Source organism: Rana temporaria, chromosome 4 (genome assembly GCF_905171775.1).
Source record: "Rana temporaria chromosome 4, aRanTem1.1, whole genome shotgun sequence".
NCBI lineage: Eukaryota > Metazoa > Chordata > Amphibia > Anura > Ranidae > Rana > Rana temporaria.
This window is the reverse complement of record NC_053492.1, coordinates 481,139,276-481,162,448: the sequence shown is the minus strand read 5'-3', so window position 1 is coordinate 481,162,448 and position 23,173 is coordinate 481,139,276. Positions and strand designations below refer to the sequence as shown.

The 23,173-nt window shown below is 49.3% G+C and overlaps 1 protein-coding gene across 1 annotated transcript; it reads right to left on the bottom strand.

The window, feature by feature from the left end:
• Window positions 1–649: 649 nt before the first annotated feature.
• TRMT61B (tRNA methyltransferase 61B) lies at window positions 650–22,906 on the bottom strand. The gene is made up of 7 exons (XM_040351865.1): window positions 21,898–22,906; window positions 19,060–19,162; window positions 16,695–16,888; window positions 14,452–14,543; window positions 8,580–8,785; window positions 4,307–4,393; window positions 650–804 (listed from the first exon to the last, which is right to left on the bottom strand). The coding sequence occupies exons 1-7, from the start codon at window positions 22,855–22,857 to the stop codon at window positions 740–742; spliced, it is 1,707 nt and encodes a 568-aa protein (XP_040207799.1). The 5' UTR covers window positions 22,858–22,906; the 3' UTR covers window positions 650–739.
• Between the last annotated feature and the right edge of the window lie 267 nt (window positions 22,907–23,173).

The following is a 23,173-nucleotide window of genomic DNA, read 5'->3' as shown; positions in this document are numbered from 1 at the left end:
CAACCCTTTCCCCCTATGGTCTATCCCACTCAATTCACCCCATCATCCCCACCCATTCCCTTTCCCCCTATGGTCTACCCCACTCAACCCCCCCTCTCTCCCATAATCCCCCCAATTCCCTTGCTCCCCCATGCCCTACCCCCTTTTTCGCTCCCATAATCCCCTGATACCCACCCATTCCCTTGCTCTCCTATGCCATATCCCATTGAATCACCCCCTCTCCCATCACCCCCCCCCCCCATACCTACCCATTGCCTTGCCCTCTATGCCCAACCCACTCAACCCCCCCTCTCTTCCATCATCCATACCCACCCATTCTCTTGCTCCCCTATGCCCTACCCCACTCTCTCCCATAATCCCCCTATGCCCCTAACCCACTCAAATGCCCCCCCCCCCCAATCTTCCCTACATGCAATCCCCGGTTTATTTATAAAACACACATACATTGGGAACAACGATCCCTCCAGACACACCTCTAATCATACAATAGTTCTCCCTGATGGGAATAGCATTAGCACTTTATTATTATTATTATTATTGTTATACTGTTATTACTCTGCAATCTCTTATACTGTGCCGACTGTCGCAGTCATATCCTTGTTTATTGTCAGTGTGTGAATCGTCTTCTCCTGAATAAAGGAAAACCTCACAAAGTACAAGTCACATATTTATTTGGGTCGCTGCATATTGTAAAAAAATAATAATAATAATACGAATATACATAACAAAGTCCTCCGCATCAGCTGGAATCTTCCGGATCTGTTGGGGGTGTCGGAATGAATTTCCTCAGGTGCGCGAGAAAGGCTGGAAAATAAATATCAATCCTGCTGAATGGTAATCGTCATTCATAGTGTCACAGATAATCAATAACAAGAATTAGAGTTCACAGCCAATCAATAACAAGAATTAGGCCCAGATTCTCAAAAGAGATACGACGGCGCATCTCCAGATACGCCGTTGTATCTCTGCCTAGCGCTGCCGTATCTATGCGGCTGATTCTTAGAATCAGTTACGCATAGATATCCTTTCGATCCGACAGGCGTAAGTCTCTTACACCGTCGGATCGTAACTGCAATTTATTTTTTTCCCTGCTAGGTGGCGCTTCCGTAGATTTCCGCGTTGAGTATGCAAATTAGCTAGATACGCGAATTCCCGAACGTACACGCGGCCGACGCAGTAAAGTTACGACGTTTACGTTAGGCTTTTCCCGGCGTAAAGTTGCCCCTGGGTCTATGAGGCGCAGTCAATATTAAGTATAGCCGTCGTTTCCGCGTCGAAAATTAAAAAAGTTACGTTGTTTGCGTAAGTCGTCCGTGAATGGTGCTGGATGTAATTTACGTCCAGGTCAAAACCAATGACGTCCTTGCGACGTCATTTAGAGCAATGCACGCTGGGAAATTTTAGGGACGGCGCATGCGCAGTTCGTTCAGCGCGGGGACGCGCTTCATTTAAATTAAACACGCCCCCTACCCGCCGAATTTGAATTCCGCCGGGTGATTTACACTACGCCGCCACAACTTTACAGGCAAGTGCTTTGTGAATAAAGCACTTGCCTGAAAAACTTGCGGCGGCGTAACGTGAATGAGATACGTTACGCCCGCCCATTTTTACGCAAATCTACGAGAATCTGGGCCCTTAGAGTTCACAGCCAATCAATAACAAGAATTAGAGTTCACAGCCAATCAATAACAAGAATTAGAGTTCACAGCCAATCAATAACAGTTTGGCAATCTAATTGTCACACGCTGGGGACAGTGAGGGGATAGTGGTGATTAACGTTCCGCCTGACGCAGAGACCGCCCCCTCCTTGTGTCCAAATCAGAGGCGAGGGGTCCAGGCATGGAAAGTGGCGACGCTCCGATTCCAGTTTTCTTAACCACTTCTAGCCCAAGGACGTCATCCCCGACTTTCAGTGGGGATATCTGAATGATGGGAATGGACATCCCACCGCCAGCCGGTGCTTCTCTGGGCTCTCCCGTGCCATCCGGTGCTTCTCCGGGCTCTCCCGTGCCAGCCGGTGCTTCTTTGGGCTCTCCCGTGCCATCGGGGACCTGGAGAATGAATCGGCCGTCGCCGGATGACGACCATAGAGATTTCCAGTGACCAGATGGTCACCAGTCATCATTATGACATCACGCCGGGGTTCCCGGCTAGTAAGCACGAGATTGGTGAATTTTTTTTTCTCGGTCTCATGCTTTCCAGCCTGGAGGAGTGATGTGGGGGGAGGTCTTATTGACCCCGCCTCTCTCCATAAAGAGGACCTGTCACGATAGATTCCTATTACAAGGGATGTTTACATTCTTTGTAATAGGAATAAAAGTGATCAATACAAATAAAGTGTAAAAAAATAAATGTAAAAAAAATAAAGAAAATGTAAACACCCCTGTCCCCGGTAGCTCACGCTCAGAACCAATTACACAAGCAAGTCCGCCCACATATGTAAACGCCGTTCAAACCACACATGCGAGGCATTTCCGCGTGCGTTAGAGCGCGAGAAAAAATTCGAGCACTAGACCTCCTCTGTAACTCTAAACTGGTAACCTGTAAAAAAATAAAAAATAAAAAAAAAAGCGTTGCCTATGGAGATTTTTTAGGTACCGAAGTTTGGCGCCATTCCATGAGTGTGCGCAAATTTTAAAGCGTGACATATTGGGCGTCTATTTACTCGGCGCAACATTATCTTTCACATTCTACAAAAAAATGGGGCCAACTTTACTGTTTTGTTATTTTTTAATTCACGAAACTGTCATTTTTTCTTAAAAAAAAAAAAAAAGGCGTTTGAAAAATGATTGCGCAAATATCGTGCGAGATAAAAAGTTGAAATGACCGCCATTTTATTCCCTAGGGTGTCTACTAAAAAAAACATATATGATGTTTGAGGGTTTTCTAGCAAAAAAAATTGATTATTTTTACATGTAAGAGAGGAGTGCTAGAATAGGCGCGGTATGGAAGTGGTTAACCACCTAAGGACCGCCTCCTGCACATTTACGTCAGCTGAATGACACGGCTGGGCACAAGCATGTACAGGTACGTCCTGTGCTAGTACCCAGCCGTGGGCGCGCGCCCGCGACCCGGTCCGAAGCTTCGGGACCCGATCGCCGCTGGAGTCCCGCGATCGGTCCCCGGAGCTGAAGAACGGGGAGAGGTGAGTGTAAACACAGCTTCCCCGTTCTTCACTGTGGCGGCGTCATCGATCGCGTGTTCCCTTTTATAGGGAAACACAATCAATGACGTCACACCTACAGCCACACCCCCCTACAGTTAGAAACACAGATGAGGTCACACTTAACCCCTTCAGAGCCCCCTTGTGGTTATCTCCCAAACTGCAATTGTCATTTTCACAGTAATCAGTGCGTTTTTATAGCATTTTTCGCTGTAAAAATGACAATGGTCCCAAAAATGTGTCAAAAGTGTCCGATGTGTCCGCCGTAATATTCGCAGTAACGAGAAAAATCGCTGATCGCCGCCATTAGTAGTAAAAAAATTTTTTTTTTATAAAAATGCAATAAAACTATCCCCTATTTTGTAAACGCTATAAATTTTGCGCAAACCAACCGATAAACGCTTATTGCGATTTTTTTTTACCAAAAATATGTAGAAGAATACGTATCGGCCTAAACTGAGGAAAAAAAATGTTTTCTATGTTTTTGGGGGATATTTATTATAGCAAAAAGTAAAAAAATATTGAATTTTTTTTCAAAATTGTCGCTCTATTTTTGTTTATAGCGCAAAAAATAAAAACCGCAGAGGTGATCAAATACCACCAAAAGAAATCTCTATATGTGGGGAAAAAAAAAAAAGGACGCCAATTTTGTTTTGGGAGCCACGTCGCACAATTGTCAGCTAAAGCGACGCAGTGCCGAATCGCAAAACCTGGCCGGGTCCTTTAGCTGCCTAAAGGTCCGGGTCTTAAGTGGTTAAAGTGGAGGTTCCCCTAAAAATAAACTTTTAACATTGCATTTCCCACATTAATGACAATTAGAATCGGCTGGTTTTATAAAAAAAAAAAATGTCCGTACCTACCGTTTGCTATATGCGTTCTCACCGCCACTTCCGGGTACGATGGTGGGGATGGGCATCCTAATTGATGGACAGGCATCCGACCGATGCATACATCGCGTCACGAGATGCCGAGAAAAGCCGAACGTCGGTGCGCATGCGCCGTATAGAGCCGCACCGACTTTCGGCATCTCGTGACGCGATTTATGCGTCGGTCCAGCAGACATTCAGATGGTTGCTATGGGCAACAGCGCTGTCTTTTTCTTTCATGTTCTTCGTTTTTAAAAACAGCACGTCTGGCACTTACCTGTGTGTCCGGTTTGCCAGGGGAGAGGTCGAGCGATATAAGGCACTTGTCCAAATGCCTCCGATCCTGCTGGGCCTTCATCGCCCCCTACAGGAGGAAAAGAGAAATACTGAATGGAAGGTACAATTATACTGATTTGTTTAACCCCTTCCCCCACACTCTATTGTAATACGATGGCTGGGTGCAGGGCTGTCTTTAATATTGATTGGACCTTGGTCAAACATTTTCTTGGGCCCTCCCGAATACCAATTATCAACTATTTGTGCAGGCTCAAGGGGCAGCAGCTTTGGGCCCCACAACAATGTCTGGGCCCGGGGCAGCTTCCCCTTTTGCCCCTGTGTTAAAGACGGTCCTGACTGGGCGGCACATTCATTGTTCTGGGTGGAGGTTGTGATACATTTGCCTATATGTCTCAGTTTACTGCTCCCTACTAGCCAGGTTATTGATGTGCTAATGTCCCCTCACTATTTCTAAAGGTTAATTGATCTATTGTGTTGTGTGAAGGAGAGCTGGGTTTAAGTGGCTTGTGTTAATTATTCTGATTGCTTCATTGTGGTAATTATCTCTCTATATGCGGGGTCGAGCGGTCTGGTTGATGTATTCAGTACAGCTAGTGCTCAGCGTCATTGATGTTATTGTCTAAAGAAAATGTGTTTCAGCATCGGCCCCGTCGTGTCTACCTATAATCTGTATGGAAGCCCCAGTGTGAGGGGGGCGGAGATTTGTCATTGTAACAGTTTTGGAAATGACATATAAGCTGTGTGTTATAACATTAAAGTCTGTGTTGTTCAAGCAGTAAGCTGGTTTCATGTGTGGCTTTCTGGGCGATTCCAGGGATATCCCTCCTCGTGGAATATTGGGGTGATTTTCGTTATGGGAAGAAGGGAACGTTGACGGGGATATCATACCGATACCGTCACAATTGGTTGGTAGCGGTGGGATTTTTCCCTTCTATTCCCCTTCACACCCGGATTCCAAGCAGACACTGGAAGAACTACTGGAAGTTCGTGGAAGGATTGCTAGCAACAAAACCAAGCGGGTCATCATAGCAGAATCAATGGAGCTAGACCAGGAGGACGGGATTGCAGCAACGCCAGCAGTACAAGAGATGGAGACACCAGTGATTCAGGAGGAGGAATCGCCAGCCAACAAGCTAATGAGAGAGAAGCTAGCGTGGTTCGGCCCGAACCCAACGCCGGATGTGGTACTGAAAGTGATGGACATGTTAGTAAACGCAGAACTACAGAAGGATAAACAAATAAGAGACGCAGAGCTACAGGAGGATAAACAAATAAGGGACGCAGAACTACAGAAGGATAAACAAATAAGGGACGCAGAGCTACAGAAGGCTACAGAAATAAGAGACGCAGAGCTACAGAAGGATAAACAAATAAGGGACGCAGAGCTACAGTTAAAACTGGCAGCAGTCCAACAAGCAGCCGCACCTTCTACGAACAGTGAGTACAGCACAGCAGACGCAAGGAAGATTCCGTTTAGCGCTTTTAAAGCTTTTGATGAAAAGGACTGTGAGATTGATAACTTCCTGGCGGATTTTGAGCGACAATGTAACCTGCACCGAATAGCTAGAGGAGACTGGGTTTCAATATTGTCAGGCAAACTGTCAGGCAAGGCTTCTGATGCTTTCCGGACCGTGCCAGATCAGGATATTCATAGCTACGCCCGGGTTAAAGAAGTGCTCCTGGCTCGTTATGCAGTAACCCCAGAGTCCCACCGACAGAAGTTCAGGGACTCACGCAAAACCACGAAAGACTCTTATGCGGAATGGGCATGCCAATTGTCCCGGTCGGCCTCTAACTGGGCTAACAGCAGCCAGGCCACCACCGCAGAGGACATTTTGCAACTAATGCTCCTGGAGCAATTTTACAATCACATCCAGACGGACGTCAAGGATTGGGTGAGAGATCGCAGGCCCATGACTCTACCAGAGGCCGCGAAGTTGGCGGATGAATATGCAGATACTCGCAAGACGAACCAGGTCACACCACAGGAACAACCTCCACCACAAACGGTGCCCTCACACCCACCAACCGCTAGATACCAACCTCCTAACAGACCAGTGACATCTAGCCCTCGCTATCATCGCCAGGAGGGCAACGAACAACGCTGCTTCCGGTGCAAACAGCTGGGTCACTTCAAGCAGAATTGCCCCATGAATGACAACACCAGGTCAAATTGGTCTCAACCTGGGTACCGCCCACCAGCAGCAGCCCATTGTGTAGACTCGGCTTGGGATCCAAAGGAGCTGGGTCAGGAAGAACCATTGGGCACCCCTTACGAAGCCCTCATGGTACAATCTGTTATTACGGACAACAGGGAACACCATTGTCAGCTGGTCATGGGCGACAGCCCTGAGCCGGAGGGGCCCTGGAGGGAGCTGGGCAGAAAGAGGCACCGCCGGCCACCCTTCAAGAAGAAGAGGTCCTGGAAGCCGTATAACAAGCTGACCTGGGAGGAGAAGAAGCGACTGGAGGAGAGGGAGTCGCAGCGGGCGTCCCAGATGCGTGCCGAGATGTTCGCCAAGGGCCCACCGGTGGCCCCTTACACCACCACCCAGTTCCTGATGATGAAGGACCACGTGGAGAGCCTGCAGGACATGAGCAAGCAGGAGCTGATCCGTGAGTACATAGAGCTGGAGGAGTGCATAAGCCGCATGGAGGAGGAGAACAACCACCTGAGGTCACAGCAGGCTGACCCCCCCAGGCTCCATGAACTGGAGATGGAGCTGGAGAAGCTCCAAGAGGAGAACCGGCGGCTGCGGAGGGAGCAGGGGGTGGCTGACCTTATGGGGCTCTGAGTCCCCCCTCCCCCCCCCCCCCCCCCCGGACTCTGAGCACCAGTGCTACAACAAATATAACTTTTTCTTTTTATGAATCTCCTGGGATTGTCACTTCAGAGCCATAACCTGCCCCCTCCCATAGCGGGACACCTAGACGGCGGCGCACAGACCCATTCGCTGTCTTCACACTGACTTCTGGTGACTTTGCAGATCGCACAAAGACTTGGGGACTGACCGGCGTGTGATCTGACGACCCGGTGACATACCTGAGTCTGAAGCAGTTGCCAAGGGAGGTCAGTCATGCCAAACGGAGTTAACCTCTGACTAATAGCTCTGAACCCGTCAACCCTACTGGACCAGGGAAGGTCCAACCGGGTTTGCCGGAGCAGGGAGCAAAAGGGGGGCCATTGTGATACATTTGCCTATATGTCTCAGTTTACTGCTCCCTACTAGCCAGGTTATTGATGTGCTAATGTCCCCTCACTATTTCTAAAGGTTAATTGATCTATTGTGTTGTGTGAAGGAGAGCTGGGTTTAAGTGGCTTGTGTTAATTATTCTGATTGCTTCATTGTGGTAATTATCTCTCTATATGCGGGGTCGAGCGGTCTGGTTGATGTATTCAGTACAGCTAGTGCTCAGCGTCATTGATGTCATTGTCTAAAGAAAATGTGTTTCAGCATCGGCCCCGTCGTGTCTACCTATAATCTGTATGGAAGCCCCAGTGTGAGGGGGGCGGAGATTTGTCATTGTAACAGTTTTGGAAATGACATATAAGCTGTGTGTTATAACATTAAAGTCTGTGTTGTTCAAGCAGTAAGCTGGTTTCATGTGTGGCTTTCTGGGCGATTCCAGGGATATCCCTCCTCGTGGAATATTGGGGTGATTTTCGTTATGGGAAGAAGGGAACGTTGACGGGGATATCATACCGATACCGTCACAGAGGTCATACGACGTCCTCCCGGAACGCACCTCCCGCACCCCAAGGCGCGGTCCGTCACCAGCTGTGTCCATCGGCTGATAAGTGCTCCAGCCCGCTGACGGTACCATGTGATCACTGTGACTGATCACAGCAGATCATATGACAAATTGTACACAGTGGATGGCTTCCATACATGCAATTTATTGTGTACAATTATGTTGCGATTGGTGACAATGATCACATGGTACAGACAGGGCCAATCTCAGCCTATCTGTACCATGTGATTATCTGTGGCCAATCACAATAGTAAACACTGAATGAATCAGTTTCATTCAGTAAAATGCTGACAGGCTCCCGCTGCGGGCTGGGCGGGTGCCGCGCATGCTCTAAACCCAGAAGTAGACAAGTATGTCGCTTTGCCTACAGCGGCCGCTCGTCGTCTGCACTACATTGTGGGGGGGGGAGGGGACAAGCAGATATAAATCAGTGACCCTTTTTTTGTGATTTAGCGAACACGTGCCCTGCTGGTACCCCCCACCCCCCCGTAGCATCTTACCATCTGTTTCATCATCGTCCTCCTCTTCTTCCTCTCGATGAAGCTGTTCCGGTGTTTGAGGATCCACCCTCTTGGAAATTTTGCCGTCTTTGCGTACAGATGGCGCCACCAGCCAGTCTGTGACACCGACCTCTACAATCTTTTCACACACCAGGGGAAGCTTGCAGCACCGAATCCCCTCCAGGAGGTCAATCACCTGCGTGATGCTTACATGGACACAACGCAGAGCAGAAAATTAATCCCAGGTGGTGATGTCATGCTGTTTTCAGACAATACAAATGCAAAGTGTGTAGATAAAGCTGAACTCCGGGGCACCATGGAATTCATGGACGTGGTATTGCTCCTGATGAAGTTGTTAGCTCCACCCTACACGTTTCGTCTTAGAACGACTTCTTTGGAAGCGGCACCACATCAGTGAATTCCCTTGGTGTCACTCCCATTTTTCTCGAATGAAAAAAAAGTGTAAGGCGGAGCGAACACTCAGTGACCTCATCACACGCAGAAGGGATGGTCGCACAGACTCAGCAGAGCTCTGGTGTGATTGGTGTACCTTTCCCAACACAAGTTCAATCAGAACTAAATTTCCCATGAGACATCTGAACACTCAGGGCAGTAGTGCCTCACCCAGCACTAAGGGAATAACAGCCTGAACTAGTATTAGGGAGGGCGCACTGCTCACTCCAGAGCACTGCAGAGTCCAAGCGTTATTCCCTTCAGCATGTGATGACATCACTGTACGTTAGCTCCTCCCTACACGTTTCATCACAGAACGACTTGGTTGTGAGCGGTACCACAGCATTGAATTCCAATGATACCATGGGATTCATGGAAGTGATACTGCTCCTGGTGAAGTGGTTAGCTCCACCCTACAAGTTTCGTTTCAGAACGACTTCTTTGGGAAGCGGTACCACATCAGTGAATTCCCATGGTGCTGCTCCTGACGTTTTGAGACGAAACACGTACGGCGGAGCCAACAGTGATGTCATCACATGCTGAACGGAAGGATGAGTGGACTCAGCAATTCTTCCGAGTGAATGGCAATACAAGATCAATCAGAACTACATGATACTTCCAAACTTTTAGCTTGAACTTGTATTAGGGAGGGCGCACCACTCACTCTGGACCACTGGCGAGTCCGTGTGTCCTTCCCTTCATCATTTGATGACATCACGGTACATTAGCGCCTCCCTACACGTTTCATCACAGAACGACATTGTTGCGAGTGGTACCACAGCATTGAATTCCAATGAAGTGGTACTGCCCCTGATGAAGCCGTTAGCTCCACCCTACAAGTTTCATCTCAGAACGACTTCTTTGGGAAGCGGTACCACATCAATGAATGCCCATGGTGCCGCTCCTGATGTTTTGAGACGAAACATGTACAGCGGAGCCAACAATGATGTCATCACATGCTGAAGGGAAGGATGAGTAGACTCAGCAATTAGTCTGAGTGAATGGCAATACAAGATCAGAACTACATACTTCCAAAACACTCAGCTTGAAATTGTATTAGGGAGGGCGCACCACTCACTCTGGACCATGGCCAAGTCCGTGCGTCCTTCCCTTCATCATATGATGACATCACTGTACATTAGCTCCAACCTACAGATTTCAAAACAAAAATCCATTATCAGTGCCACATCAGTGAATTTTCCCATGCTACCATGAGGATTCAGGGATGTGGCACTGCTACCGATGATGTTGTTAGCTCTGCCCTCCCCTTACTCACAAAATGACCAGCCTATTCAATTAACCAATCCTAGGCTCAACAAATCCCAGGCGCCAGGTCGCTATGGCAACAAGAAATTGTAACCTGGCACCTGAACCGCCGCCCGAATGCTTCCACGCACCCCCCGCTATGTATCTCTGGGGCCCCAGGACCGACCACAGCTGGTGCCGCCGGGAAGAGGGGTGGGAGGAGGGCGGACACACGTCTGCTCTTCTCCTTTTCTTTTTGTTGACCTGGAAGTGATGTGTATGATGTCACTTCCGGGTCCCCGTTGATACTTTCCCTGCCCATCAAGCTCAGGGAAAAATGTACCAATGCGATGTCTATTACATTCAGTGGAGCCCAGAGGAGACATTGAATGTCTCAACAAAGAGAACCTGTCGCCTAAAAAAAGAAAACTATAGCACAGCACTGAATTCCAATGATACCATGGGATTCATGAAAGTGGAACTGCTCCTGATGAAGTTTTTAGCTTCACCTTACAAGTTTTGTCTCAGAACGACTTCATCATGACATGATTGGATGATGGAAATCAGCAGAGTTTTCCCACAAAAACAAAAAAGGGTAAATTTTTTTTTTTTTTTATTGTAAAAAAAGGAAAAAATGGCATCCAAGCACATATAATCCCCCCCCCCCCCCACATATACACACATACAAACGCAAACACGCGCCTACGGCTGAAAACGTGGATTGTGATACATGTTACATATCTCCATACACACCGGAGTGAGAGTGATAATTCTAGCACCAGACCTCCTCCGTAACACTAAACTGATACCTATAGGGGGCTTTTTAAGTGTCACCTATGGAAAATATCGGGTACTGAAATGTGTTACCATTTCACAGGTGCAAGAAAATTTAAGGTTTGACATGTTGGGTATCTATTTACTTTGCTTTTGAGTTTAAATAAAATAAAATCATGTAATTCATTGCGTTTTTGTGTCCCCAAAAAATTACTTTAACCACTTAAGGACCCCTTCACGCCGATATACGTCGGCAGAATGGCACGGCTGGGCACATCCACGTACCTGTACGTTGCCCTTTAAACCCAGCTGTGGGGTCGCGCGTGCACGCGACCCGATCGCCGCTGGAGTCCCGCGATCGGTCCCCGGAGCTTGGGAACGGGGAGAGCTGAGTGTAAACACACCTTTCCCGTTCTTCACTGTGGCGCCGTCATCGATCGTGTGTTCCCTAATATAGGGAACCACAATCAATGACGTCACACCTACAGCCACGCCCCCCTACAGTTAGAAACACAGATGAGGTCACACATAACTCCTTCAGCGCCCCCTAGTGTATAACTCCCAAACTGCAAATGTCATTTTCACAGTAAACAATACATTTTTAATGCATTTTTTGCTGTATAAAATGACAATGGTCCCAAAAATGTGTCAAAATTGTCCGAAGTGTCCGCCATAATGTCGCAGTCACGAAAAAAAAAAAAAGAAAAAAAAAAAAAATCGCTGATCGCCGCCATTAGTAGTAAAAAAAAAAATTATAAAAATGCAATAAAACTATCCCCTATTTTGTAAACTCTATAAATTTTGCGCAAACCAATCGATAAACGCTTATTGCGATTTTCTTTACCAAAAATATGTAGAAGAATACGTATCGGCCTAAACTGAGGAAAAAAAAAGTTTTATGTTTTTGGGGGATATTTATTATAGCAAAAAGTAAAAAATATTGAATTTTTTTTCAAAATTGTCGCTCTATTTTTGTTTATAGCGCAAAAAATAAAAACCGCAGAGGTGATAAAATACCACCAAAAGAAAGCTCTATTTGTGGGGAAAAAGGACGCCAATTTTGTTTGGGAGCCACGTCGCACGACCGCGCAATTGTCAGTTAAAGCGACGCAGTGCCGAATAAGGGTCTTAAGTGGTTAATGTATTTTTTTTTTTTTTTTACTGAAATTTTGTGTTTCCTAGACCTTTGAGACAATATCAAGTGACCTAAAAAATTGGAACTTCCACCATTTTATTCTCTAGGGCAGGGGTGTCAAACTGGCGGCCCTCCAGCTGTTCCGAAACTACAAGTCCCATCATGCCTCTGCCTGTGAGAGTCATGCTTGTAACTGTTAGCCTTGCAATACCTCATGGGACTTGTAGTTTTGCAACATCTGGAGGGCCGCCAGTTTGCCCTAGGGTGTCCGCTTTCCGAAAATATATCATGTTTTGGGTGTTTTGTGTAATCTTCAGTCCTAAAATTATTTTTTAAGACGTGTGCAAAAACAGCTCTGGCAGCAAAAGGGTTAAAGGATAAGTTTTGTTGTTTAAATAAAAAAATAAAAGAAAAAAATCTCCTAACTTTCTTTTAGCTCCTAGATTCACAGCAATATTGTGGAGCCCGGAACCAATCACATTGATCAGTTGAGATGGTTTCTAGTGGGGTGACCCCTGGTGGTGGGAAAGGATTTTGCTGGAAACTTCTGATTTGGTGTTTAGATTCTCCAAACATATAAAATCCTCGGCTTTGTGAACGTTCTCTTTACATCTTATATATATGGTTTGGGAATTCCAAGTCGATTTTTTTTACATGGGAGGTGTGAAGTGTCAGAATTAGGCCGGAAACAACGTGGTTATTAACCCATTCCACACCGGGCATTTTCACCCCCTTCCTGCCCAGACCAATTTTTAGTTTTCAGCGCTGTTGCACTTTGAATGACAGTTGCGCGGTCATGCGACGCTGTACCTGAATGAAATCTTTATTTTTTTCCCCCCACAAATACAGCTTTCTATGGTGGTATTTGATCACCTCTGCGGTTTTTATTTTTTTGCGCTATAAAACAAAAATAGAATTTTGAAAAAAGGAAAAAAAAAAAAACAAACACAATGGGGCAGATCCACATTGATCTGCACCCGCATAGCGTATCAGAGATACGCTACGCCGCCGTACCTTACCTGGCGTTCTTTCAAATCTTCAAAGATTTCGCGCCGTAAGTTACAGCGGCGTAGTGTATTTCTGGCGGCGGAATTCAAATCGGCGATTAGGGGGCGCGTTTCATTTAAATGAAGCGCGTCTCCGCGCCGAATGAACTGCGCATGCTTCGTTTCGAAATTTCCCGCCGTGCATTGCGCGAAATGACGTCGCAAGGACGTCATTTTTTAAACTTAGACGTGACTTACGCGGGAACGACGGCCATACTTAACATGGCAAATCTAACTATACGCCGGAAAAAAGCAGCTTTAACTATACGCCGGAAAAAAGCAGCTTTAACTATACGCCGGAAAAAGCCGACTAGAGACGACGTAAGAGAATGCGACGGCCACTCGTACGTTCGTGGATCCTCGGAAATAGCTAATTTGCATACCCGACGCGGAACGACGCGGAACGACGGCCATACTTAACATGGCAAATCTAACTATACGCCGGAAAAAAGCAGCTTTAACTATACGCCGGAAAAAAGCAGCTTTAACTATACGCCGGAAAAAGCCGACTAGAGACGACGTAAGAGAATGCGACGGCCACTCGTACGTTCGTGGATCCTCGGAAATAGCTAATTTGCATACCCGACGCGGAAAACGACGCAAACTCCACCCAGCGGACGCCGAAGTATTGCATCTACGATCCGAAGGCGTACGCCTGTCGGATCAAACCCAGATGCCGTCGTATCTTAGTTTGAGGATTCAAACTAAAGATACGACGCAGGAAATTTGAAAGTACGCCGGCGTATCAGTAGATATCAGTAGATACTCCGGCGTACTCTCACTGTGGATCTGGCCCAATATATTTTGCTTTTTGTCTTATTAAATATCCCATTTAAAAAAAACAAAAAAAAACTTTTTTCTCAGTTTAGGCCGATACGTATTCTTCTACATATTTTTGGCAAAAAAAATAAATCGCAATAATCGTTTATTGATCAGTTTGCTCAAAAGTTATAGAGTCTACAAAATAGGGGATTGTTTTATTGCATTTTTATCAAAAAAAATTTTTTTACTACTAATGGTGGCGATCAGCGATTTTTTTCCGTGACTGCGACATTATAGCGGACACATTGGACAATTTTGACACCAAATGGAGGCGCCCCTGTGAAAGGGACCTTAGAAAGACAAAGGATGAGTCTAACATGGGCAACAAAGATGAGTCGATCGATAAGATGTTATGTTTGCATGTGTCAGACGTAACAGGAAACCTTCACGGACTTACTTAGCGATGTACACGGCGCACACGGCTCCCGGCTTGAGGTTCCTCGTTATTACTGGAAGAGCCACTTGTGGGTTCAACATGTCCAGTGCAGCCTACAGAAAAGGACAAAGGAAAAAAAAAAAAAGAGCACCTTATAAAAGCCACAAATCATCAATATGAAAGAATTCAGCCTGCCTCCAGAAGACGTCATTTCTGACGAAACGTGTAGGGAAGGGCAAGGAACGCGACGTCATCATGCACGCCTGCCAACTGGAGCCTGGCTTATTCAGCCTGCTACTCTGGAAGTGTCACCTGCAGGTATAATGATTTGGTATGTGCGGCTGTAGAACCTGTTTTTAGCTCGCTATATGCGTTTGTTGCTGTGCCCATTCCACTTATATTTTTATAAACTGTCCCAAGTCGTGTTTAATAAATATTTTTTTCACTATGGGCATGCATCATTTTTTTTTTGGCAAGTATCTAATGCTGGTGGAGAGATCCAGATGGAGGATTCCCCCTAAGCCTGGATATCCGTGTATTGTGGAATAAATCTGACCGTTTATAATGTGATGAGCCACTCTCTCCGGTAAGAGGCTCCCCTATCCTCTTACCGGCCAGCCGCCGTCCTTATACTGTGGAAGGTTGGCACAGCTGCGCAAACCTCCGTAGGTGAACATCAGCCGCTTTTAGAGCTATAGGGGGGGCGGGGGGCATGTCGGAGCCCACCATGTCTGCCGGCAACCCGCGATTGCTTCTCGGAGAGCCAGAACGGGGATCTATCAATGTTAAACAGACAGATCCCCGTTCTCTCACAGGAGTAGATAGAGATCTGCTCTTCCCAGTGATTAGGAACAATAATCTCTCTCTAATCCCAGGCAGTTCCATCCCCCCCAGTTAGAAAGCACCCCCCTAAAACACACATAAAGTGGAGGTCAATCATTGGCTGGCACCCGCTGATCGATAATAATATGCACTGTCACCGAACTAATGACACTGGCTGGGAAGGGGTTAATATAGGGGACGATCAAAGGGTTAAATATGCGCCCAACAATGGGGTAGATTCAGGTACATTTGCGCAATTTTTACGGAGGCGCAGCGCACCGTTTTGCCGCTGCGCCTCCGTAAATTACCTGCGCTACGCTTGATTCGCCTCCGTAAATTGCGTGAGGCGCTCCTGAAAAATGCCCGGCGTAAGAGCGCGCAATTTAAATGATCCCATAGGGGGCGTGGATCATTTAAATTGGGCGAGTTCCCGCGCCGAACGTAGTGCGCATGCTCCGTCGGGAAACTTTCCCGACGTGCATTGCGGTAAATGACGTCGCAAGGACGTCATTTGCTTCAAAGTGAACGTGAATGGCGTCCAGCGCCATTCACGAACGACTTACGCAAACGACGTAAAATTTGAAAATCGCGACGCAGGAACGACGTCCATACTTACCATTGGCTGCGCCTCCTAATAGCAGGAGAAGCCTTACGACGAAACCGACGTACTCAAACGACGTAAAAAACGACCGCCGGGCGCGTGTACATTTGTGAATCGGCGTAAGTATGCAATTTGCATACTCTACGCTGACAACTAGGGGAACGCCACCTAGCGGTCAGCGTCAGAATGCACCCCAAGATACGACGGCGTAAGAGACTTATGCCAGTCGTATCTTAGGCTACAGTCGGCGTATCGAGCTTTCTGAATACAGAAAGTAGATACGCCGGCGCAGCTTTTGAATTACGCGGCGTATCTATGGATACGCCGGCGTAATTCGTTTCTGAATCTACCCCACTTAAAGTGGAGGTCAATCATTGGCTGGCACCCGCTGATCGATAATAATATGCACTGTCACCGAACTAATGACACTGGCTGGGAAGGGGTTAATATAGGGGACGATCAAAGGGTTAAATACGCGCCTAACAATGCGTAACGTGTGTTGTTTTTGCCAAGCACCGCGCTGGTTTGCTTTGCAGGGAGAACAATACCGGCACATCGCTGCTGTGAGTGGAGAGGTCTGTGTTTTTTACCTACACAGAGCTCTCTTCTGTCATTCACTCAGCCGATCGGCGGTCGGGAACCCGCCGAGCGGCTTGTGTTGCAGCGAATGGCAGCACAGCCAGAGCGCGCGCCCCCTACACCGGGAGTGCTGGATCACGTACATGTATGCGATCCAGCACAGCGGGGGGGGGGGAGGGGCTCTGCCGCGGTAATTCTGCGGTCAGCAAGTGACTCTAAAAACAAACGAGGGATCGAAGGGTACGGGGAACGTGATACTCACAGCATCGAAGGCCACGGATTGAATGTCGGGAAAGGCGTCGGTCACGCTCTTGTTGATGAAACGCACGTTATCCGGCCACGTCCGACCGCCGCTGCGAATCTGCCACGCCTTCCTCCAATTGGAAAAGTTCCTCTTTGCCACGTCGTGGTGGTCGGCGCGCACTTCGAAGCTGTACACGGCGCCTTCTGAGCCCACTGGGGGGGCGTCACGGGGAGCAGATACATAGGAGAAGAGAACAGAGACCCCCGAGATCAATTATCTGTGATTCCCAGACAGAGGAGATCTACAGCGGGGGCGGGGGAGATCTACAGCGGGGGAAGGGGATATCTACAGCGGGGGATGGGCAGAATCCACACAGAAAGGTCATGAGTTCCCCCTTACAGTGTACCCTGATGAAGAGGAGAGCTTTGTGGATCCTGGGGTAAAAAGGGGAACTCTGGGGTAAAAAGGGGCAACGCTGGGGTAAAAAGGGGGGAACTCTGGGGTAAAAAGGGGAACGCTGGGGTAAAAGGGGAACTCTGTAGACTCTGATGTAAGCGGGGCTCTGGTGACCATGGTCCCCCTTACATCATCATCCGCAGCATTCCCTTTTATATCAGAGTTCCCTTTTACACCAGAGTCCGCAGGGTTTCCCCTTACAGTGTACCCTGATGAAGAGGAGAGCTCTGTGGATCCTGGGGTAAAAGGGGGACTCTGGGATAAAAGGGGAACTCTGGGGTAAAAGGGGAACTCTGTAGACTCTGATGTAAGCGGGGCTCTGGTGACCATGGTCCCCCTTACATCCATGATCCGCAGCATTCCCTTTTATATCACAGTTCCCTTTTACACCAGAGTCCGCAGGGTTCCCCCTTACAGTGTAAGGGAGAACTCTGCGGGCCCTGATGTAAAGGGGGAACTCTGATGTAAGGTGGCCCCTCCTGTTACATCAGAGTCTACAGCATTCCCCTTTGCCTCAGAGTTCCCCTTTACATCAGGGCTTGCAGAGTTCTCCCTTACACTGTAAGGGGGAACCCTGTGGACTCTGGTGTAAAAGGGAATTCTGATCTAAAAGGGAATGCTGCGGATCATGATGTAAGGGGGACCATGGTCACCAGAGCCCCGCTTACATCAGAGTCTACAGAGTTCCCCTTTTACACCAGAGTTCCCCTTTTACCCCAGAGTCCCCCTTTTACATCAGGGCCTGCAGAGTTCTCCCTTGCACTGGGGGTAATTCTTCAGACTTTGATGAAAAGGGTAGGATGTGAAGGGGGACTCTGGTGACCCCCCCCCAGACTCTGTGTGGCCTGGCTGGAGCTGTCCCCTCACCTCCTCCGTTGCTCGGGGGCAGGACAGGCTAAGGCAGACCTTGGCTTTGATCCTCTTCTCCTCCCCCCGTGGCCTGGCTGGAGCCGTCTCAGAGCGGGAACTCTGGGGTAAAAGGGGAACTCTGTAGACTCTGATGTAAGCGGGGCTCTGGTGACCATGGTCCCCCTTACAGCATGATCCGCAGCATTCCCTTTTACACCAGAGTCCGCAGGGTTCCCCCTTACAGTGTAAGCGTTCCCCTTTTACCCCAGGATCCACAGAGCTCTCCTCTTCATCAGGGTACACTGTAAGGGGGAACCCTGCGGACTCTGGTGTAAAAGGGAACTCTGATATAAAAGGGAATGCTGCGGATCATGCTGTAAGGGGGACCATGGTCACCAGAGCCCCGCTTACATCAGAGTCTACAGCGTCCCCTTTTACACCAGAGTTCCCCTTTACATCAGGGCCTGCAGAGTTCTCCCTTGCACTGGGGGTAATTCTTCAGACTTTGATGAAAAGGGTATGATGTGAGGGGGGACTCTGGTGACCCCCCCCCCCCAGACTCTGTGTGGCCTGGCTGGAGCTGTGACCTCACCTCCTCCATTGCTCGGGGGCAGGACAGGCTAAGGCAGACAGACCTTGGCTTTGATCCTCTTCTCCTCCCCCGCCCATTCAGTGTAGTTTCTCTCATTCACAAACAACATTTGTCCCATAGTTGTGGGTTTTGGGCGCCATGTTGTTGAAGACCAACTCCACTCTGTGCATATGGGCAAACTTCAACAAAATGGCGCCGGCAATGGAGACGTTAGATTGTCAGGGGGACGGACTCCAGCTGTCCCGTCGGAGTGCGACTCTGCGAACGTTCTGCCGGATCGGCGTGTGCCAACTTATCCTCCTTGAAACGTCCCCATGTGGGCGTCTGTACAAAACCCGGGCACTGTTTGGCCTTCCTGGGGCCCATCGTTCCTCCGATGTTGGGGGGAAACAGAGGAGAAACGACAGGGCCCAGTCACGGGGGGGGCGACCCTGATAATTCCGCCACTGGAAGATTATCGATAGAATAGCCGCCCTTCATATTTACCGGCACGAGATAGAAACAGGCTGCAGGCCCCGGAACCAGAACCGGCTTCCAGCACAACGTCCCCGGGACCGACGTCCATCGCCATCATCATGGCGGCCATGTCCTGGTATGGGGGAGATTAGGTTAGTGAAGGTAACAGACACCCCAGAAAACCATCACCTTTATTCAGGAATCAGACGACAGGGTCTCTCGAATGCCCCCCCCCCAACCATCCTTTACCCCCCTTCCTGCGCTCCCCCTTTATCATGTCGGTAATCTCCGTGTCAGGTGGTGTTGGGGCCCAATCCTCCTCCTGGGTAAAAGGTACAATTCCGACCATTGTCCGCGGGGGGGGGGGGCGTTGCATCACGGGAGGGGGTCACATGCTCCCCTGTAACCGGGTATTTAGTGGGGGTAAAAATCAAATTTGTTCTTTATTTAATAGCTTCCTGCCCAGGCCTATAGTCAGATTTTGGGGGTCCCTCTAGTTCTGGGGCCGTGCTGTGTCCAACGGTCATTTATTGACCCTCCTACCCACCATAGTGTCCTGCTGGGTCATCTACTGACCCCCACCACACCGTCCTGCTGGTCATCTACTGACCCTCCTAACCCCCATACCGTCCTGCTGGTCATCTACTGACCTTCCTAACCCCCATACCGTCCTGCTGGTCACCTACTGACCCTCCTACCCACCATACCGTCCTTCTGGTCATCTACTGACCTTCCTACCCACCATACTGTCCTGCTGGTCATCTACTGACCCTCCTACCCCCACACCGTCCTGCTGGTCATCTACTGACCCTCCTACCCACCATACTGTCCTGCTGGTCATCTACTGACCCTCCTACCCACCATACTGTCCTTCTGGTCATCTACTGACCTTCCTGACCCCCATACTGTCCTGCTGGTCATCTACTGACCCTCCTACCCACCACACTGTCCTGCTGGTCATCTACTGACCTTCCTACCCACCATACTGTCCTGCTGGTCATCTACTGACCCCCACCATACTGTCCTGCTGGTCATCTACTGACCTTCCTACTAGGGTTGTCCCGATACCACTTTTTTAGGACCGAGTACAAGTACCGATACTTTTTTTCAAGTAGTCGCCGATACCGAATACCGATACTTTTTTTAAATGTCATGTGACCGTTTTCAAACCACAATACAGACCAAAGATATTTTCTTTAGAATTATGAAGAACTGGTACATCATGGTGTGGGGCTGTTTTTTAGCATACGTTACTGGAAAACTACATATCATTGAAGGAGTGATCACTGCCAGTGCCACCTATCAGTGCAGCTCATCGGTGCCAGTGCCCAAAAGTGCAGCTAGCCAGTGCCACCTATCAGTGCAGATCAGTGCCCATTAGTGCATCAGTGCAGGGAGGCAGCTTATTAGTGCATCTCATCAGTGCCACCCAATCAATGCCAGTGCCACCTATCAGTGCCATCCATTTATAAGTGCCATTCAATCAATGCCAGTGCCACCTATCAGTGCCATCCAATGGCACTGCAGCTGACTGGACATGTGGATTTATTATATAGCGGTCGTCGGCCGGCCGCCGGGCCCTGGTGAGAGAATTAAGTTTGGGCCTATAGTATGATGGGGGCCTGGAGCTGCAGCTCCATCAGCACCACGGTTAATCCGGCCCTGCCTCTATGCACCACTCGATGTCAAAAAAAAAAAAAAAAAAAAGTATTCTATTTTGGTATCGGGAGTATTTGCACGAGTACGAGTACTAGCGCAAATACTCGGTATCGGTCCCGATACCGATACTGGTATCGGTATCGGGACAACCCTACTTCCTACCCACCATACTGTCCTGCTGGTCATCTACTGACCTTCCTAACCCCCATACTGTCCTGCTGGTCATCTACTGACCTTCCTACCCACCATACTGTCCTGCTGGTCATCTACTGACCTTCCTACCCACCATACTGTCCTGCTGGTCATCTACTGACCCTCCTACCCACCATACTGTCCTGCTGGTCATCTACTGACCCTCCTACCCACCATACTGTCCTGCTGGTCATCTACTGACCCTCCTACCCACCACACCGTCCTGCTGGTCATCTACTGACCCTCCTACCCACCATACTGTCCTGCTGGTCATCTACTGACCCTCCTACCCACCATACCGTCCTGCTGGTCATCTACTGACCTTCCTACCCACCATACCGTCCTGCTGGTCATCTACTGACCTTCCTACCCACCATACTGTCCTGCTGGTCATCTACTGACCTTCCTACCCACCATACCGTCCTGCTGGTCATCTACTGACCCTCCTAACCCCCATACCGTCCTGCTGGTCATCTACTGACCCTCCTAACCCCCATACCGTCCTGCTGGTCATCTACTGACCCTCCTAACCCCCATACCGTCCTGCTGGTCATCTACTGACCTTCCTACCCACCATACTGTCCTGCTGGTCATCTACTGACCTTCCTGACCACCATACTGTCCTGCTGGTCATCTACTGACCCTCCTAACCCCCATACCATCCTGCTGGTCATCTACTGACCCTCCTAACCCCCACACTGTCCTGCTGGTCAACTACTGACCCTCCTACCCACCATACCGTCCTGCTGGTCATCTACTGACCTTCCTACCCACCATACTGTCCTGCTGGTCATCTACTGACCCTCCTAACCCCCACACTGTCCTGCTGGTCAACTACTGACCCTCCTACCCACCATACCGTCCTGCTGGTCATCTACTGACCTTCCTACCCACCATACTGTCCTGCTGGTCATCTACTGACCTTCCTGACCCCCATGCCTGGTTGTTCCCTCATCTCATTGGTATAAATGGTTCCTTATTCCTCCATTGGACGGTGTTGGCCCAGCTCCTCCATACCTTTGGATAGGTAATATTGGGCCCCCTCCTCATGAAGCAGACATATTCCTCCAATGAGGGTCTTCTGAGGAGGAGTGTGTGGCCGGTAGAAGTCAGGAGCCTCTGTCCCGGGAGTTGGCCCATTATGTCTTGGTTGCCGATGGCCCCCCAGTTACTGACGAGTTTGCCGTGAGGTTTCAGGAGGAACATCTTCCTGAAGACGGAACGGTGTTTCCTCTGGTACTCCGCCAGCAGGAGGTCCCCGGGGCAGAACGGTGCACCCTGCGGAGGAGAGAGGTCACCATCTGCCTCTGGGGTGGGTGTCGGGGGATGGGGCCAAGAGGTATTTTCTGTGGCCCCCTCGCCATGTGGTGGGGCCAAATTCTCAAATCCTCCTGACACCTCGTTACGCCTCGGAGGTCCTGGAGCTCCAACGTCCTCGGGTTCTACATGGAAGGGGCTTCCTTGAGATGATGGGGGTGGGGCGGCCTGGTGCAAGGACCCCTTACCAGGTGGAATAGAGCGTTCCGGCCCCCGCAGATCCCGGACCTCTCCGCCCAGAAGAGGTGCCGAAGCTCCAATGTCCTCCTGTCCCACATGGAAGGTAGAGGAAGGGGGTGGGGCGACCTGGTCCAAGGGCCCCTCCCCTGCTGGAGTGGAAAGATCCGGCCCCCGCAGATCCTGGACCTCTTTGGAGATGAGCTCAGGGGGGATCATCCTACTGACCCTGTCCAGAGGAGACAGAGATCTGCCCCATGCTCTCCTGAGCAGCCTGGCCCTGGCAGATTCTGGGACCCCCAGTGCTCCCTCCTGGGCCCCTGGTACATCTTCCCTGCTGCCTCCCCCCGGGTAGTCGGAGTGACTGACAGCCGGGAGCGCGCGGAGCCTGCAGGAGAGGAGCGAGTCCGCGCCGCCAGCAGGGGGCAGTGTGCGGGAGAGCAGAGCGCGGCACAGGAGAGGAACCTTCCTCCCCGGGAACATGCTGACACTCAGACCGCGCACCGCACTGACGTCATCAGCCGGTGTAGTGTCACATTCCGCTCCCTGTCACAGAATGCTCCGGAAGTGACGTGTTGACAGACAGGAAGTGCGGTGCACGTGTGTCCCTGGAGTGGGACGTGTGCGGAGAGATGAGAGTTTGTCATTTCTATACTCATTACAGTGTGCAAATATATACACAGAGGGCAATATAATCCTATATACATCACAGAGGGCAATATACTCCTATATACACCACAGAGCGCAATATAATCCTATATACATCACAGAGGGCAATATAATCCTATATGCACCACAG